This window comes from Penaeus monodon, chromosome 10 (assembly GCF_015228065.2).
Source record: "Penaeus monodon isolate SGIC_2016 chromosome 10, NSTDA_Pmon_1, whole genome shotgun sequence".
Taxonomy (NCBI): Eukaryota; Metazoa; Arthropoda; class Malacostraca; order Decapoda; family Penaeidae; genus Penaeus; species Penaeus monodon.
In genome coordinates, this window is record NC_051395.1 from 41,908,207 (window position 1) to 41,927,377 (window position 19,171).

The 19,171-nt window shown below is 42.8% G+C and overlaps 2 protein-coding genes across 2 annotated transcripts in view; one reads left to right on the plus strand and one right to left on the minus strand.

Annotated features, from left to right (window-relative positions):
* Window positions 1-1,737: 1,737 nt before the first annotated feature.
* LOC119577636 (myoferlin-like) lies at window positions 1,738-17,929 on the plus strand. The gene is made up of 28 exons (XM_037925204.1): window positions 1,738-1,774; window positions 2,006-2,195; window positions 2,471-2,630; window positions 2,758-2,891; window positions 2,991-3,154; window positions 3,329-3,515; window positions 4,080-4,229; window positions 4,371-4,548; window positions 4,708-4,839; window positions 5,210-5,391; window positions 5,751-5,868; window positions 6,876-7,009; window positions 7,353-7,514; window positions 7,802-7,941; window positions 8,947-8,985; window positions 10,607-10,664; window positions 12,199-12,290; window positions 12,569-12,701; window positions 13,115-13,359; window positions 13,527-13,695; window positions 14,397-14,559; window positions 14,842-15,076; window positions 15,270-15,416; window positions 15,535-15,725; window positions 16,002-16,222; window positions 16,710-16,819; window positions 17,193-17,340; window positions 17,578-17,929. Exons 2-28 carry the CDS (start codon window positions 2,103-2,105, stop codon window positions 17,611-17,613), a joined length of 3,921 nt encoding a protein of 1,306 aa, XP_037781132.1. The 5' UTR covers window positions 1,738-1,774; window positions 2,006-2,102; the 3' UTR covers window positions 17,614-17,929.
* A 958-nt stretch (window positions 17,930-18,887) lies between these two features.
* The window catches only part of LOC119578042, a gene marked incomplete at its 5' end in the record, with an annotated part of 8,201 nt that continues 7,917 nt past the window's right edge, over window positions 18,888-19,171 (minus strand). The window contains 1 exon segment of the mRNA XM_037925764.1: window positions 18,888-19,171. This exon segment is cut by the window's right edge and continues 967 nt beyond it.

Sequence of the window (19,171 nt, forward strand, 5' to 3'; positions counted from 1 at the left end):
ATATATATGTATATATATACTTATATCATATATATATAATTATATATATATATATTGTTATGTATATTTGATTTGATTTGATAATATTTTATTTGTGTGTGTGTGTGTGTGTGTGTGTGTGTGTGTGTGTGTTCCAGTATTGTCCCAAGCAATTTTATTTTGTGTGGCCAATAATATGATATCAGTATAGAGGTTACTTCAATATGCTAATATTTATGTTCATATAATCCATTCTTTCGGTTAGATACTGCGAAAAAATATTATTCTGACCTTGATGAAGATCGTGAAAACATTAATATAGTTTTTCTGAGATACTTATGATGCTATACATTGCATATATTCGGAGATAAATGGTAATCATCCAATGTTAAGAACACTTGTGTATTATGATTCACGATGTATAAAGGAAATCTGAATTCAGATGAAGTTCAAGAGCTGAATGGTTTTGCGGAATAAGTTGTACATCATTTATTGAATATATATACCATAAGACTGAAATAAGTTCGAAGAAGAGGTGATCATAATTTCATCCATAACTAGCCCATCCTTCCTGTACCGCGAGAATAGCTTTTACCACTGGTGCATAACGAACCCTGCTTGCACTATCATGCATCTCGATGCCCTATCCCTCGCAGGCTTCCTGCCGACGTTCGGGCCGGCCTGGGTGAACGTGTACGGAGCGCGCCGCGAGTGGGAGCTCCTCGAGGGAGACAAGAGTGCGAGCATGAACGCAGGCGTGGAGGAAGGCTGTGCCTATCGAGGGCGCGTCCTCCTGGCACTGCACACGCACGTGGGATCGTATCCGCCCGCGCCCTCGACCGCCATTGATAACAAGGTCTTCAACGACGTCAGGGTAAGTGCAGGACGATTGAGCCAAGAGAGAAGGTCACGAGTAATATTGATTGGAAGGACAACTTTATCTGAAAAATGCAGGAGAAGCGAAGTGCATACGCAAAAAAAGAAAAAAAAAAGCAGTGAATACTAACAGAAATCAATAAAGGCTTAAAGATAATGAAAGCAATAACCCGACTGCGTCCTCTCCAGAGGTACCGGGGAACGAGGAGGTTCATGCTGATGTGCCAGCTGGCGGGGGTATGGCTCCTGGAGGAGGCGGGGAGGCCCCTGGAGATCGAGGTGTCCATCGGCAACTTCGGAAACAAGCTTGAGAACACCATGCTGCCTTCGCCCTCGTCCACACACCCTGCGAACCCGGTATTCGATGGCTGCAAGTAAGCATATAATGATATCAAAAGAAATTGAATTGTAGACAATTTTTTTACCATATCTCTTTATTCATTGCATCTAACCTACAAATTTATTGCAGACGTAACTCTGAAGCTAGATTCCATGGCATCACATCATCTCACCCATTTGATATAATGAAATAAAACGCATTTCTTTATATAACTGTTTCCTTACATCGCTTTTCTTCCGTGTAGGTATTACTTCCTTCCATGGGGCGACGCCATGCCTCTGGTCACTGTTCACTGCGACTGGGAGGATGTCACGCACCGGCTTCACAGCGTCAACCACGTCACTGCGATTGCATCGGTTAATCGTCGTTTGGGACTATGAAGACTTTTACGTTGTTTTCATTGTCTGTGTGATTGTAGATGAAAATGATAAACCGATTCCTCACAGGATGAAATAGATGCAGAAGTTATTAACATTTGAAAATATCCCTCCTAAACATCCTGCAGGCACTGAAGAAGGATTTGCAGCAAGTTGAGCTTTGTCAAGAGCACACTAGACCGAAGCTGATTGACGCGTGTAGGTCAGTACGTCTGTCTCTTTTTAGTATCATTTTAGGTCTTCAACTTCTGGCTAATTAGTGAAAGATCACTGTCGAAGTTTCAAGATTCAGACACGCAACGAATTTCCTATTATGATTAAGACAAGTTCCTCATTCATCGATGTCATTAAGTACTCCCATTGCTCTCTGGGATACTTTAGCCACGCCCCATCATGATTAGGATACACTCCTCATCCTTTGATGTGTCTCCAGGGCGCCCTTACCAGCGGTGGACCCAGTTCGCCACGTCGAGACGTCGCTGGACCGCCACCTAAGGGACCGACGCAGACTCGAGTTGGACCAAATCGCGATGTCGTGTCAGGACCTGGATACCTCAGAACACCAGTCCGTCCTGGAGGAACTGCAGGCCGTCCTCACCCTTCTGGAGGACCTGGCTGTTGAAGTAAGAGGGGGTCAGGAGGGGAGGGAGGGTATATAAGAGTAAAAATATGAAGGAAAGGAGAAGTAATAAAAAAAAAGTTTATAATAACGAGCGGGTAGGGCAGTCTGTCATTTTTTTCTTTTTCTTTTTCGATCGCACATTGTTAAAAGCAAGGACTCGCTGGGGCACAGACAATACCATGATATTATTCCAACATAACCCATTGTCCATATACCGTGGCGGTTGCTCAACTGCGGATTCTGTTGTTAATCGCTACTGCTTCTCTCCGTCCACAGCCTCAGAACAGCATCCCTGACGTGTTCCTGTGGCTCATGAGCGGGACGCGACGCCTCGCCTATGTCAGGATCCCCGCCCACGCCGTCCTTTATTCCCACGACCTGGCCGCCCAGGGAGAGCTGGCCGGGAAGTTCAATACCTACACCCTCTGCTACCCAGGTTCGTGACGCATTCTGAGTCACTGCGCATATTCATACTCACTTCTGACATACTGCATATTGTACGAAGTTCTCATGTCTTGTGAGCAACAAGTCTCCGGTTCAGTTGCCTTCATCCCCGCCCGCAGACAAGGATGAGAGCTTCGTGGGCGGCGTCGTGCGGGCGTCGGTGTGGCTCGGGCAGGAGGCGGACGTCAGGTCCTGGTGGGACAACAGGCCAGACGTCCAGCTCACCGTGTATGCCGAGTCGTATGAGAATCAGGTGAGGAAAGGAGACCTTGCTCAGATCGAGACGGAAATTGCGATGTAGGTGTAAGCATGTTGCCTTCGATGTATCTCTGTCAACGTATTATTCTTGCAGGTGATCGCCGTGCCCGGCAGCGGCAAGTGGGGCACCAGCGGCCTCCTGCTCACGCGTCCCGCCTTCTCCGACGCCGACGGGCGCCTCAGCCTCCCCCGCGAAGCCTTCCCGGAGCCCGAGGGATGGAAGTTCCAAGGGGACTGGTTCGTCGACCCGGACCCCAGGTGAGGCGGCTTCCGAGAAAGTCTTTTGGAAATGTATATTTTAGACTAAAGTGATAAAGTATCCAAACCTCTTTGGACGTAAGATTAACCCATCAGTGTTCGCATTCAATGAGAGCTTCGTTCCCTCTGCGGCGCACTCGACTCGCCGGAATGACCGCATCTCTCACGCCGCAGTGTGAAGTACGAGGCGGACGCAGGGCGACAGCTGTTCACGGAGGAGGTGTACGAGCAGCAGATGCGCGTGCCGGGCGGGACGTGGCTCCCCGCCCCCAACACGTGGACCGACGCCCGCGGCGACCCGGCGTCCAAGCGAGATGAGATCCCTTGTCCAGACGGATGGAAGTGGCGGGACTTGTGGTCGGTGAGTAAACATGGCCAACTGATCTAGCAGGGCCATCTGTCACGATGCACTATGATAAGTACAAAGCTGATATATTAGTTAATTAAGGGATATAACCTTGGTAGTAGTTTCACTAATAGGATGCAGCCTCTGGGCGTCGAAGTAAGAGTAAAACACAGGACTTGGGTTACTGGACAGGGTGCAATTATGGTATGCGTTTGGCTTTGTCTTCGGACGACGCTGGAGACATGGGTAACGTGTTTGCTTACAAAAGTTGTAAAATTATGAATTAATATTTACGAGAGCAGGATGGATATCAAGCAACATTAAATAGTTTTAGAAATATCATAAAATCATGTTTTTCATCAATTTGTACCATTTCTGTTAAAAGATGAGTAACGTTCAGGTAATGTAGCCTGTAATGGAAGCACTGGAAAACAAAGGTATCAATCAAATGGGGCTGATTTTATACACCATAAATTGATACCATATTCGTTGTATTAGTAAAAAGGATACATGTCGGTTTACTGATGCTCGCCTGCGTGTTTGTGTTGTGTTCGTAACGGAAACACGTTGCTGTTGCAGTACGACCTGCAGCGCGCGGTGGACGGCGAGGGCTGGGAGTACACCGTGGAGAGCGGTCTGGTGGGCTGGTCGCCGCAGGAGAAGATCTACCACGTGACCCGCAGGAGGAGATGGATTCGCGAGCGCTTCCTGGTCCACAAGGTCGAAAAGGTCAGTGGAACGAGGCAGAACTCCATAATGAGTAACGGAGGCTTTGCTGTTGTTTCCAGTCTTCGGTTTGTAAGATCAAGCAGTGTGAAACGAAAACATTTTGGAAATTCAGTTCGATAACTCTGAACGACGTCCACACAGCACCAGGAAGTAGGGCAGGTGGAGGGCTGGGAGTACGCCCCCCTGTTCCGCCTGCAGTTCCACGCCCTCGAGAGGAAGGTGGACGTGGTGAGGCGCCGAAGGTGGAGGAGGCGCCTTGTGCCCGCCCAGCCCGGAGGAGCCCCGCCCACGCCAAGGCTCGTCGTGAAGGCGGGAGATGGTAGAGTCCTTACCAGTCTAAATATTCTAGAAAAGAATGTATTCAGTCTAAAAGGTCTTCAGAATTATGATTATTATTCTTTGTAAAACTTGTCTTGTCGACTTTATGCTTCTCTTCTATCATTTTTTTCCATCCCGCTGCTACACTTTACACTTTCAGGCGACGACGCAATCACGCAGCTCACGTGCCCACGGATGTACGTGGTGAGTGCCGAGCGCCACACGTTCCAGCTCCGTGCGCACGTGTACCAGGCACGTGACTTGCCGGCGGGAGATAAGACAGGGCTTTCGGGTAAGTATAAACAATAACTGATTTGACGGATTAAATGTGTTTTATCTAATTGCCTTTTCCTTTGTTACTCGATTTTAGCGCATATATATTACAGGGAATCGTATGAAACTAACATGTATATCTTATCTGATTCTATACAGCTTGTGTGGACTGGTTATTTGTGAATTATTATAATTGTTAACAAAAATAATTATAAGAATTTATGAAAATGTATCTTGATTTCATGTTGTATGCACCTTCCCTGACATTATTATTGCATCGGAAATTAAGAACACGAACTGCGGTAGTATCAGTTAAAAAAGGTACGAATCCCAGAGGCCCATTTCATTCCATTTTGTCCTTTCAAACTCATCGTTCCCTCGCCTCTCAGACCCCTACGCCGTGGTGAGCTTCTGCGCAGGAACACAGCAGACGGAGAAAGAGAGGGCGACGCTGTGTCCTACGTGGGACCAGACGCTCATCTTTGACGACGTGAAGCTGGCGGGCCCCGTGCTCACGACCCGCACGCAGGCGCCGCAAGTGGTCGTCGAGGTCTTCGACTGGAATGCCAAGGTGAGCTTGTCATAATCAGACTTATCACTATTGTTATTGTTGTTATTGATATTGACGTTGTTGTTGTTATTGAATATTGCTGTCATTATTTCAAGGATTGATTATCTATCTATACATTCACTGATTTTATCTTATTTGTTAATGTTTTACCTATTCATGTTATGTAAGCTAACGAAAATAGCCAGCCTTGAACCGAACGGTCTACTTGAATAATCCATAATTGAGTTAACATACAGCATATCTAAACGTATTTCATAGCCATTTGAAAATAGGAAACGAAGTAGTGTTGAAAACAAGACAATGCGTATTCATTTTCTAGTGGACTGAAACTTCCTATCTTTCGTCCTCGTCTTCTCCAGGGCGCCCCGGAATTCCTTGGGCGAGTGTTCTGCTCTCCTACCATAGTCGAGCTGGGCGAGGCGTACCAGGCACTACCTCTGAAGTGGTACCCGCTCTCGCGAGGGAAGGACAAGCAAGGTACAGAGAGAGATGTGTATCTCGAGGAGAGAAAGGTGGTAGTTGGATGGATTTGTGGGAAAGCATGGTGAGATTTTGTGAATAACGTGTCCTGGGACTTTTGTGAATGGAGTTTTATGAATGATATATATCTGGAATTCATGGGTGAAGGCAAAAGGATGAATGGCATTAGTTTAGAATTTATGAATGAAGGTAGAATGAGACTTCATGAATGGAATGCATTAGGGATTTGCGAATGAAGATACACGAATGACACGAGAAGTGCAGGGTCGCATGAGAGGTAGAATTTAGAGATATAGATAAAAGGTTACGTAACAAAATAGTTACAGTGGAGGGTAGACCACTATGTCGTATAACAAAATGAAGTTGTGTGGTAGGCGTGGCAAAAGTTCTTTAAAGTAAGATATTTATGACTTGTGAAGATTTTTATAATTTACGTTATGTTGCTTTTCATTTCCGTTAGTATGAGCTTATTTATTATTATTTATTAATTATCAATCTGATATTTGCCGTTCAGATTTTCTAGGAGGCTCCAGGTTACAATATGAATATGGTTGTAAAAAAAGAATAAAGCCAAGGTACGCGGTATATTTACAAAAAAAAACAACAACACTTCGTAATCTCAAATCAAGAAATAAAATGCACATCTGAGATTTTCCCACATGCTTACAATTATTGCCGCTGGACAGGACAGGACTGGCAAACCGTGGAGTGGCCGTGTTCGTTCTCTCTCCCTCTCTGCTTTGTCTTGGCAGAACGAGGGGTATATATACGGGCAATACCCGCCACTTCTAAGACAGTGCGGGCTCGTTTGCATACGCGAATTGTTATTCAATGTCTTAACAGGCGTTACGGCGCTGCGCTCGTTCCCGCGTTCACTACAACCAGGATGAAAAGAAGAAAAAGATGAAGAAAAAAGAGGAAGACAAACTATTAATAACACACAACAGATTATGTAAAGCTAATTGTGTACAAACTATGTAAACAGTCCTTGATGGTTTCTGCAGGTGAGCTCCTGGCGTCATTCGAGCTCCTCCCGAAGGACTCGGCGGAGGAGCTGCCCATTCTTCCCCCGACGCGCGGAGACTTCTACATGGTCCCCGTCGGCGTGAGGCCTCTCCTGCAGAAGACCAGGGTTGAGGTATGTAAAAGCTGAGTAGAAGAGTTTTTTTTCTTACTTTTTTACAGCTATGGTAGTGTTGTAAGGTGAAACTGACAGGTTATGTTGTGGATTCACATTATAGAGATCTGGTTGGGTTTTGCAATTAGAGAAAATGCTTACATCACACGAAACTTAACGCATTTCTCACCCTTTCTCCATCACCTTCTCTGTTGTCTCCATCTCCGCCTTCTCCTCTGCCGACTACTCCACACCCTCTCCATCTCCTCCTTTACTTCTACTCCACCTTCTCCACCACTTAAACCTCCACCTGATTTGCTTCCACCCCCTCTCCCTCCTGCTGTGCCCCCTCCGTCCCCCGCAGGTGCTGTGCTGGGGCTTACGCAACATGACCACCTTCGAGCTGCAGCCCGTGACACGTCCGTCGATCAAGTTCGAGTGCGGCGGCGGGCGGGTCACGTCGCCCGTCATGGCCAACCTAAGAATCAATCCCAATTTCGACAAGCCTCACCTGGTCTTCGATGTGGTGAGTGCTCTACTAGTGTTAGTATTGCTATCATTACCCTCGCCATTATTATGCTATTGATTTCTGCTTTGTTGATTAGTCGTGTTTACTTCCATGGCCTCAGAGAACAGGGAAACACAAGCGTATGAAGTAAGTTATAAACAGAATATCTAAAGAACGTGTCTCTAGATATCTATACAGTTCTTGCTAGATGCCACGTGAAAAGACTGTCTTCTGTTATTTTCCTTTTCATTTAGTTCTCACTTTCCAAAAAGAGCAACAAATCTGACCTGTCTCCGTGTTCCAAGGAACTCCCGAAAGAGGACCTGTACATGCCGCCGCTGACCCTGCGCGTGGTCGACCACCGGGCCTTCGGGAGCAAGCCCGTCGTGGCCACCGCTGTGGTGTCCGACCTTCACCAGTATACCGTGGAGCCCAAATCTGCAAGGTGGAAGACCTTAGGACCTTTGGCACTGACCTTTGACCTCGTTATCAGCTGGTGCATTTTAACCGTCTGTGTGACTGACATAGTAACCTTTGTGTGACTGACATAGTAACCTTCCTCTTTGACCTTTTAGTGTGGAGTGCGTTTAAACCCCGGGGAGAAAAAGGACAAAGACCATTTGACCTTATTGCGAATTGCGTATGAGAGAGAGAGAGAGAGAGAGAGAGAAAGAGAGAGAGAGAGAGAGAGAGAGAGAGAGAGAGAGAGAGAGAGAGAAAGAGGAGAGAGAGAGAGAGAGAGAGAGAGGAGAGAGAGAGAGAGAGAGAGAGAGAGAGAGAGAGAGAGAGAGAGAGAGAGAGAGAGAGAGAGAGAGAGAGAGAGAAAGAGAAAGACTTAAAACAAGGGGACTTTAGTCAAAAGTAGTTTAGCTTTACCACATATGACATAATAACTTGCTTAAGTCGTGCTTTTTTGCTTCTCATTTATACTTAGCATAGCCTACCAGTATAATTGAGTATGCACTGGTATCTCTAAAAGTGTGCATGAAATGTGTGACTGATGTAAATAAATCAAATAAGTCAGGTACCGCAACAGTGCTCGTGACCAGCAACTTTCAAATAAGCATCTTGCATAGACAAGAACTGCACGCATGATGATATAAGAAGTGAGAATGCTACAGGCGGATATGAATGTTACAGATCATTCCGAACTACTGCCGAATGTACATTTCTCAAAATAGTTTGCAGATATGCTTCATGTGTTTGCAGATGCCTGACTGAGTTGTATTAGCGAGCGTATGATCTGTGATTTAACTGTTACGAGAGCGCCATAAGTATGTCGTGACCAAGTGTGCTGTACTTACCCAGCAGAGCCAAGTGATGCTGTTCTTAAAAGTTTTGTTTTGTTCTTTTATCGTTATACTTTCAGCAATGCATGTCATGATGACTAGACTTGTTTCTAGTGTTGAGAATAACTTGTCTGAGAGTTGTCTCTTCCCTTCGTCACCAGGAAGAAGCGGAAGAGAAAAAGGGTCCCTTCGCACCTCAGGTATTTCCTCACACCTGTTCGTTGAGCTTCGCTGCTTCCCCGTGGGGCACTCTCATAACTCTTGCTTCTTTTCATGATTAGCACTGTAATGGTAATGGCAATAGTGACAAGAACAATTATCACTAGTTCACTATCATTGTTGTGAGTAGTAGTACTTGCATTATTATATTATTGCCATTAATAGTAGTATTGCCATTATCATTATATTTATTCATATAATTGTCATCATCATCATCATCATCATCATCATCATCATCATCATCATCATCATCATCATCATCATCATCATCATCATCATCATCATCATCATCATCATCATCATCATCATCATCATCATCGTCGTTGTCGTCATCATCATCATGACCCGCGAATTATGAGAGTGTTGCATGGAGGTTTATAATCCGCTTTCTCCTCAGCCAAACATGCATAGTAACCTAATGGATAATGCAGTTTGATTCTTATCTCCGTGATGCAGGAAGTGAACTCACAGATTCGTATGTCCCTGGTGGTGTTTGGACCTGCTTTCTGTCTCCTTCATATCTTGTGGTTTATCTCTTATCTAATTAGTGTTCCCCGGACTGTTCTTTATCCTTGTAATTTTCTGTTATCTTTGACGTTCGTGTTGTATGTTTGTATAAAGCATCTGTACAACCAATATACATCTAGGTAAGATACGGGATTACTGGTTTTCACTCTTGTTCTAATATTTCTGGATTTTCTAGTTATAAACCGAATCTCTACGACACGGAATACTAAAGGCTGAGCTTCCCGAAGTCTTATTTATGCCACTCATGGCTTTGGGCACTGATAAGGTCTCATAAATCTTAGATGACTGGATCCCAAGCCTTCTTACCACGGACTGACTAAAGCTAAGGGAGAAAAGCTATTCAAACATAGTTCTTCCACGAATAAAGCACGACCGAAAACTCAAGGAAAATGCATTCTTTGTATCTAACATTAAATCGTACTTTATATCATACTTATCACTGCATAACATCACTCACTTCTCGGTGATCTCGGGCCTACAAGTTGTATTGGAACTCTCTGTAAGGTTCACGACTCCTTTTGTCTGTGATTTATACAGGTAAAATAGACCATTAGAGTCCACGTGGTTTAACATACTTAAGGTGGTTGGGCTTGTGTCTCTTCTGTCACCGTAATATTTGGTCCACGGGTCTTATTACGACATGTGCTGTAAACAGTTCTTATTTTATTATTATTATTATTATTATTATTATTATTATTATTATATTATTATTATTATTATTATTATTATTATTATTATTATTTCTAAATCTGTCGATTCAGCACATTAAAATATGTAAGTAAGTTAGCCTTGAAATCTCCTGTGAAGCACCACGTGTCGTAAAAGTAGGCTTAAGCTATTCTGTGATCGTGACTTGGACAATTTTAAACTTGGATTCTATTTTGAAATGGGATAAGTTTAAAATGTATGTTTAATTTTCTTTTGGTAGAAATAATTGTGTCATGTATGTCGTTGCACATGATTGCAGCATTACCCTAATACCATTGCCATTTCACACCAAAACATATTTTTAAAAAATGCCGATGACGCTCGATGCACAGAGGAATCTCATGCCCTCCTCTCCTTCCTCCACAGAGAGAGCTTGCCAGCCACCACTCTGCCGCTGCTGAACCCCAAGGCGGCCAAGGACAAGGTTGGTAGGCCTGCCCCCGAGGTCACGTCCGGTTCTTGATGTTGCTAGATGTCCCTTGTTCTCTGTAGAGTGTTGCTTGATGTTCTTCCCTAGTACGCTGTCTTAGTCCGTAATTTTGGAAGCTTTTTATATCCTTTGTTTCACTCATTATCAGTGTTAAGAAGACAAAATTGTTAATGTCAATGTTCTTTATGAATAATAAGCTTAAATACCTGAGGTAGTAAAGTATTTAATCAAATGCTCCCTTTATATCAGTAACTGAAAATGGGCGGATAAATGCATAGACTTTAACTTAGAAATCATCGTGAAATCCTCCTGTCTGCCTTTATGACTTAAACTACATTTATTTCTCACGTTAAAGCATAAACACACGCACTCACACTACTGTCCAGTACAAACGAAACTCTCCTCAGGTAAACATATAAACAAATAGACGGGTGTAGTGTCTCGTGCTCTCGACACCGCTTTTAACCCGTGCGAGCGAAAGGGGCATTTAGCATGACCTAGCATGACTTCCCTACTAATCCATTCTCCTCCAGGCTGACTCCGCCCATTCACGCCCGTCTTTGAGTCATGCGCAGGCTGCCAGGGAGGTAAGTTGTTCCTGTCTTGTGTTATCTGTTCCTTCTTCAAATTGTCTAATTACTGCAGTGGTTGTGGAGTTGATTCTCCCTCTACATTATTGTTAATTTTGCGATTTATTGTTTGATCGTCATCGTGGTGTTTTAATCTCTGTTTTTTATATAATTCTTTGTATATATGTATATTATATATATATATATATATATATATATATATATATATATATATATATATATATATATTATATATATATATATATATATATATATATATATATATATATATATATATTATATATAAAATTATATCGTGTGTTTCGTCTGTGTTTTAATTGTGCAAGGCTGTCGTAGAATGATCTTGTTTGTATTCATGTCCTTTGTTCAATTTATGTGACTACTTATGTACAACAGACATGCACCCTTTACCCTTGTGTTTCAAATTAAAATATTTACATTAATCCCCGAAGCTTCACATCCTTTCCATAACCTTCATGTGACAACTGAGACATCTTACGCTAAGAGACTTCTGTTGTTTTTGTTGCATTATTGTCAAATTTTGTGAGGAATATCTTCCCTTCCAGTTTGTCTCATTATCCATAGTCCCTCTTAGTGTCCCCTCAGTATTTCTTCACCTTGACTGTTTAAGAGTTCAGGCAATCTCTTCTCACTCCGCTGATATCTTTGCTGGATAGTCCTGAGGGTGTCTGAATAGATGCCTCCGCTGCAAGTAGTCCTTAGTGTTAGTTTGTTTGTATTTTACATTGATTTTGTAGCGTATGGATTGCATCCTTGGTTTGTAGTTTCTTCTAGACATTTGTTTTGAAAAAAGGTAAGCTCTTTCTGTTTGTTTAATGGCATAGATATTTGAATAAATATTTGTATATATGTCTCCCAGTAGGCATTTTGATTTTTGAAATATTTCGTCTTCTCCCATCCCCCTAACCGTCTTGCAGCCAGGTACAGTGGATACAGACATCGACTGGTGGGCCAAGTATTATGCGTCGTCGGGCCAGTCCAACCGCTCCGGGGCCTATCTGTCCAAGGGGTGAGTTGGTGTTCCTCAAGGCGATCGTAGTGTTCCTCCTTCGTTTTTTTATATCTCAGTAGATATCATATACACAAAGGATTTTTCTTTCAAAATTGTAAATATGATGCATATATACATTTTCCAAGCGAGTTATATAGCAGTCATGACTATTAGAACCTAGAACATGGCCGGGTGTTATTTTACACATACTTTGTCATATTACTATTTTTTCTCTCTCCGGAATCAGTCAATCGAATTTATATATTTGCTATAACTAATCGCGACTCCAATGACAGATACGAGAAGATGGAGGTGCTGTCAGGAGCCCTGGAGGACGATGGCAGGTTCTCCGGTTTCCGCGACCTCGTGGACACCGTGAAGTTGTTCCGAGGGCGAGGAGATCAGGCTCAATTCGCCGGCGAGTTCAAGGTGTGTTTGGAGGATGATAAGAGGAAGAAAGGGGGAAAGAAAGGAAGGGAAAGATAGAAAGAAAATGGGGAGAAGGAGAACGAGAAGGATAGCGAAAAGCAGTGGGAGAGGGAGATGAAAAGAGGGAAAGAGAGGGGGAGATGGAGATGGATGAATAGAGAAACGGCGACATAGTGAGAGACAAGTAAAAGTAGAGAGAGGGAGAGGGAAAGAGGGTGAGGGAGAGGGAGAGGAGGAAGGAGAGGAAGAGGGAGAAAGGGAAAGGGAGAGAGGGAGAGGGTTGGAGAGAGGGAGAGGAAGAGGAGGGTGAGAGCAGGTTTAAGGAAGCGAATCCAGTGGATGAATGAAATAGTTCCAAGAAGATAGGTGGAAACCGGCAGGCCATCGCATCATTCCCTTTCCCTCCTCCTTAGGGCACCTTCCGCGTGTATCCCCTGAACCAAGAGGAAGGCGAGGACCAACCGCACATCCTGTCCGGCTTCCCTTCCCCCGACCCGCAGGAGGTGATCGCTCGCGTCTACGTGGTGCTGGGGACGGACCTGGCTCCCAAGGACGCCGGGGGTTCCTCTGACCCCTACGTCACGGTCGAGTTTGGGCAGACGAAGAGGTCCTCCAAGGACGACTTCCGACCCAACACACTCAACCCCGTGTTCGGACAGTGAGTGGCTCCAGCTATGCATTATGTTGCGAAAAAAAGTGCAGGCTGCGAGGGATATACGCTGCGAGGGAATTTGAAAAAGATAACAAAAAATATTCATAAATACATTTTATTGTGATTGTTTTTGTCTCGATACTTGGTAAAAAGACGCTTTTCATTTTCCTCAGCGTGTTCGAAGTTGGAGGAACGTTGCCTCTCCACAAGGACCTTCTGGTGCAGGTATGGGACCGCGACCTCGCCACCTCGGATGACCTCATCGGAGAGACCACCATCGACCTGGAAAACCGTTTTCTCACCCGGCACCGTGCCACGTGTGGGCTCCCGAGGCAGTACCACGTGTGAGTGCCTGCACGTCTTTGTTTCGCTGAATGTGCTCTCTTGTCATCTCTGTCTCTCTCTATATATACATGTTATATGTGTATATATATATATATAGTATATGTATATATCTATCTATCTATCTATCTATTTATCTATCTATATATATATGTATATATGTATATATATATATATATATATATATATATATATATATATATATATATATATATATATATATATATATATATATATGAATGGAAAAACACTCTTCCGTGCTGACACAATGGAAGAAAAACCCACAATACAAAAACTAGTTTTATTGAAAAGGAATCGGTTTTTCTTCCGAATATATATATATATATATATATATTATATATATATATATATATTTTATGTATATATATATATATATATATATATATATATATATATATATATATATATATATGTGCACACACACACACACACACACACACACACACACACACACACACACACACACACACACACACACACACACACACACACACACACACACACGGTCTGTGTACTAATACATATAAAGGTGTATGTTGTACAAACGGAAAAAGTTATGAGAATAGGGAGTAAGCATGTGAGAAAGTGAATAAAAGAATGAGTAGACATAAATAAACAGAAGCCCTTAAATCAGGCAGAAATACTTACAAAGTCAGTGAGCGACACACCGTTCAACTTAGTGCTTGCCTGCAGGAGCGGCTCCAACGCCTGGAGGGACGCGGAGACTCCCTTTCGAAGTGCTGGCGGGCGTCGCCAAGCTGAGGAACCTCGAGGCGCCCGTGTGGCATGCTCAGCCCCCTGCCATTGCCGTCGCGGGCAACAGTTACCCTCTCACGGAGTTCGGTGAGTTGAATCTAGAGCTCTCTCTTGTTTGGTGCATTTACACTCTCTTGTCTGGCAGTTAATCCGACCCCTCTTGAGCCGCCCGCTCCGTTTTAGCCATGAAGGGCTTTATCAAAAAAACCTGAAGTCTGTTTTCTTCACTAGATTTCCCTGAACAGAGAAGTATACCGCTCCCAAAATCCACTTTTCACTACTAGATAATATCCTTAACAAGACTACTTTACATTCTCTGTCAATCGAATCTTATGCCAGCAAAAGGTGAAATGAATGCTTTCTTCTCAGAATCCCCTGACGCGTCGCTGCCATCAACCGTGGGTCCTCCAAAGGAGCGTCTGGCTCTCTACATTCTGCACAAGCACTTCGCGCTGGTGCCCGAACACGTGGAGTCCCGCGCCCTCATGCACTCTGCTCGGCTTGGCGTTCCCCAGGGGCAGCTGCGCCTGTGGGTCGACCTCTTTCCTGCCTCCGCACAGCCGCTGCCTCCGCCCATGGACATCACGCCACGGCGCCCTCGCAAGTAGGTTCTCAAGGAAAAGTTCTGACGGATTTTAGGAGAACCTGGTGTGCAATGTCGCTTGTCTTGTTCTTTTTATCGGGGCCTTTCGTAGAGTTGGATTTGAAAGTATAGTAGTAGATAACAGCGTTTTCATCGTAGATCAGTGAATCATTCTGATAATGAAGCAGAAATGAGTAACTACTGTCCCTTACAGATATACGCTGCGAGTAGTCGTATACAATGTATTCGACGCGCCGCTCCAGGAGACCAGCTTAGTCGGACGGGAAAAGATGAGCGACGTCTACGTGAAGGGCTGGCTGCAGGGAACCAAGAACGTGCAGAAGACAGACATCCACTACAGGTCTGTTTATCTTCCTCCTACTCTATTACTCTAACCACACACCATATGATTTAGACCCAACGCTCAATAATAACGGGCATGGATAGTGGCCAGGAATGTTAACGAGACGCTACTCCAGGTGCATGGACGGAGAGGCGAACTTCAACTGGCGCCTCGTCTACGACCTGGACATGATGGAGGCGGAGCAGATGATGGTGGTGGAGCACAAGGAGCACCCGTGGAGCCTCCACACCACGCAGGAGAGGCGGCCTCCTCAACTCACGCTCCAGCTCTGGGACAACGACCTGATCCTCAGGGATGACTATCTGAGTAAGTAGTAATTTTAGGGTAAATATGAAACGATAACAGTTATGAAAATAAGTGACTGTTGATGTCATTTTTATGTTTATTTTTGTCGTTATTACTGATTATATTAGTATTATGATTAACAGTAATAACGGCAGTAATGATAATATTGTTGTTAAAGATAGTAACAGTATAAAAAACAGTAGTGATAGCAGTGGTAGTGTAGTAGCATTAGTAGCAATGATCAAAATGCCAGAAAAGCTGAGCCTAAGCCCCGCCCTCTGACCCGGCCACACGCAGGCGAGATGACCCTCGACCTGTGCCACATGCCAAAGCCAGCGAAGCGCGTGGGCGGCGTCGGGCCCGAGCAGGTGCCGCAGATGCAGGGCGACGGCGACGCCAACAGCGTGGCCATCACGCTGCTCGACGACCACTCGACCGTCGTCAACCTGTTCGAGGCCAAGCGCCTCTACGGCTTCTTCCCCTTCATCAGGGTCACCGAGGGCGTCACCGAGATCGCGGTGAGAAAGCGCGCTCCCAGTGCCTTCAACACTCTTATGCATATACACACAACACATACGCACACGCACGTACACATGCACACGCGCACGCACACGCACACGTAGGACGAGGCTCATGGAGGCTGAGAGGAGACGCAAGATGGCGACCGAGACCATTTCCCACGGCTGAAGTGTTGAGCGCCATGGGATAGAAGCAATGCTGTTCAGAGAATTATTTAAATTTGGAAGACAATGATCAAGTAACAAAAGAAAATTTTAAAATAAGGCAAAAATATTACCTAACCTTGAAACCGCCATTTTCGTTTTCACGAAAGCTTTATCTTACTTATATATATATAATATATATATATATATATATATATATATATATATATATATATATATATATATATATATATATATATTATATATATTCATTACTCATCCGTGACTACCTAATATCCTCCTTACTGATGCGGCAGATCTTTCTAAAACACCTCTCTTGCAGGGTAAGATTGAGATGGAGTTGGAGGTGCTGACGGAGGAGGAGTCGAAGACGAGGCCAGCGGGCATGGGTCGAGACGAACCCAACATGAACCCCAAGTTGCCAGAACCCAAGTGAGTTGTTGAGTCCCTGTCTGTCTCTGTTTCAGTCAGTCAGCCAGTTATTTAGTTAGTTATTCAGCCAGTTAGTTAGTCAATTGTTTAGTCAGTCAGTTATTTAGTCAGTCAGTCAGATTGCAGATTTCTCTGTAAGTGACATAATGTAAGACTAACGTGACAGAGTTCGTATGGCTACTTCTTGAGAGCATGAAATTTTGATTCTTAAAATTGATCGATTATGGACGAATATCTTAATTGTACTAGAGATTAGGTAAGCCATGACCTGAGACACGCATATTGATAGCAAGCAGGTAACAAATAATTTACACCATCCATGAAACTCGTAGAATAAAAAGGAAATAACCTTAATACGAATCACCCGTCACAGTCGCCCCACCACCTCCTTCCTGTGGATCCTCTCGCCTTGGAAGTTGTTCAGACACATCTTCTGGAAGAACTACAAGTGGTACTGCATCACGCTGGTCGTCCTCGCACTTCTCTTCCTGTTTCTGCTCCTCCTGCTCTATTCACTGCCGGTAAGGGACTTGGGTGGTCGTGCACTCGTCAATACTGGTGTGACTGTACCCCAACGTGTATGATTTATAGATATGAATATATATATATATATATATATATATATATATATATATATATATATATATATATATATATATACATGCCTACAATGAGTATTTTACTGTATTATTGAAATCAAATCCCAGGCTACCTTCATGTTTCGGTTCTAAAGTCTTTTTTGCTCCCTCCTTTCCTAGGGCGCTACCATCGACTACCTCATCGGCGTGGACTAACGAAGTCAACGGCGAGGGTGTCACTGCCTGTGCGCGTGTGTATGTTTGTTCATTATTTGTTACATGTGGGTAGAGTAAATCAGGGTGTCAAGATTTTATTGTGGCTTCATCTTGACATCTGTGCGTGATGGAAGACAGATTAATCATATAATAGGAGAAATTAATATAAAAATGTAAACAGATGTTTTTTTATCAAAACAATCCAGTAATAGTATAACATTTATGAAACACAGATCTTTATTGATAATTCACTTAGACACTAGTTGAAACTGCAAAAACTGAATTTTATATGTTAAAATTTACTAGATATACAATATACATGGCACAGTATATACAAGATATACTATGTATATAGATGTACATACATACATGTATATATATATATATATATATATATATATATATATATATATATATATATATATATATATATATATATATATATATATATATATATATATATATTATATATATATACATGTTTGGATGTATGCATGTAAAGAGTTAAATCATTATGGCGGGAGCTGCCAGTGGTATAAGATAACATTGTCTTCTCCAGTTACGTTTCCTCTATTCATTTCATATTTACATCCAGTCCAATGCAATACATAATGGACAGTTTTTGGGTTTTTATATATATATATATATATATATATATATATATATATATATATATATATACACATATACACACACTTATATGTATGTATGTATTTAACTTTGTGTCAAACAATTTCTTGATGGTGCTGATCGCCAGGTGTGTGTATCCGTCCTGTGTCTTTTATATAGCTGTGATAAGTCACTCAGTTCTTTTGAACACACATCTGTCAGGTTGTTCTTCCTCAGCACTTCATTCGTTGGGGTAAATAGTTTCTTAATGGTCTTAAAATGTGTATTATGACCTAATGATTTCACATTTTTATTACGTTTCTATTATTCTGTAAGCCTAATCTGGGCTTCGTTATCATTACGAAAGTCCTCGTGGTGCTAAATAGCAAATTGTTGCATTGAAAAATTCTTATCATATATTAAATCCTTGACTGTAATCCAAACGGTTTCATTAACCTCCTCATTCTTCAAATATTAAGTAGATAAGTAGCTAAAAGGACCTGTAACAGTGTTGGAGATAAAAAAAAATGCGAAGATGTATATACTTTAAATACACTTATATATGCACATAATTTTATGTCGATGTCTATCCCTCTGTAATATATTTATAAATTCTTTATTTTCATAGGACGCATTTTACAAGGATAATAAAAATCCTATTATTCATAAGAATGTTTAATATGATATTACTTCAAGCAACCATACCACTATGGCGTTCATTAGTAACAAGGGACACTGATATGAATTCCTTTTCCCATAATTTTAACATTAATCTATTTCTATACGTAATCCAAAAAACAAAATCTGGGGACCTTGCCTTTCTCTATAAGAAATATGAAAAGGGATATTCAGTCAACCAGTCAGTCAGCAGGCTATGAATGATACTGGCAGATTTTATGCATGTAGAAAACACTTAATGGTCGCTTCTACACCCACAAAACCTGTCATC

Excerpts from the sequence above, each read along its gene's own strand:
- LOC119577636 (XM_037925204.1), top strand. The coding sequence starts at position 2,103 with ATGTCGTGTCAGGACCTGGATACCTCAGAACACCAGTCCGTCCTGGAG. Across the intron at positions 2,631-2,757 it reads CTACACCCTCTGCTACCCAG|ACAAGGATGAGAGCTTCGTG; the intron begins GTTCGTGACGCA and ends CCCCGCCCGCAG. Across the intron at positions 7,010-7,352 it reads TGCAGAAGACCAGGGTTGAG|GTGCTGTGCTGGGGCTTACG; the intron begins GTATGTAAAAGC and ends CGTCCCCCGCAG.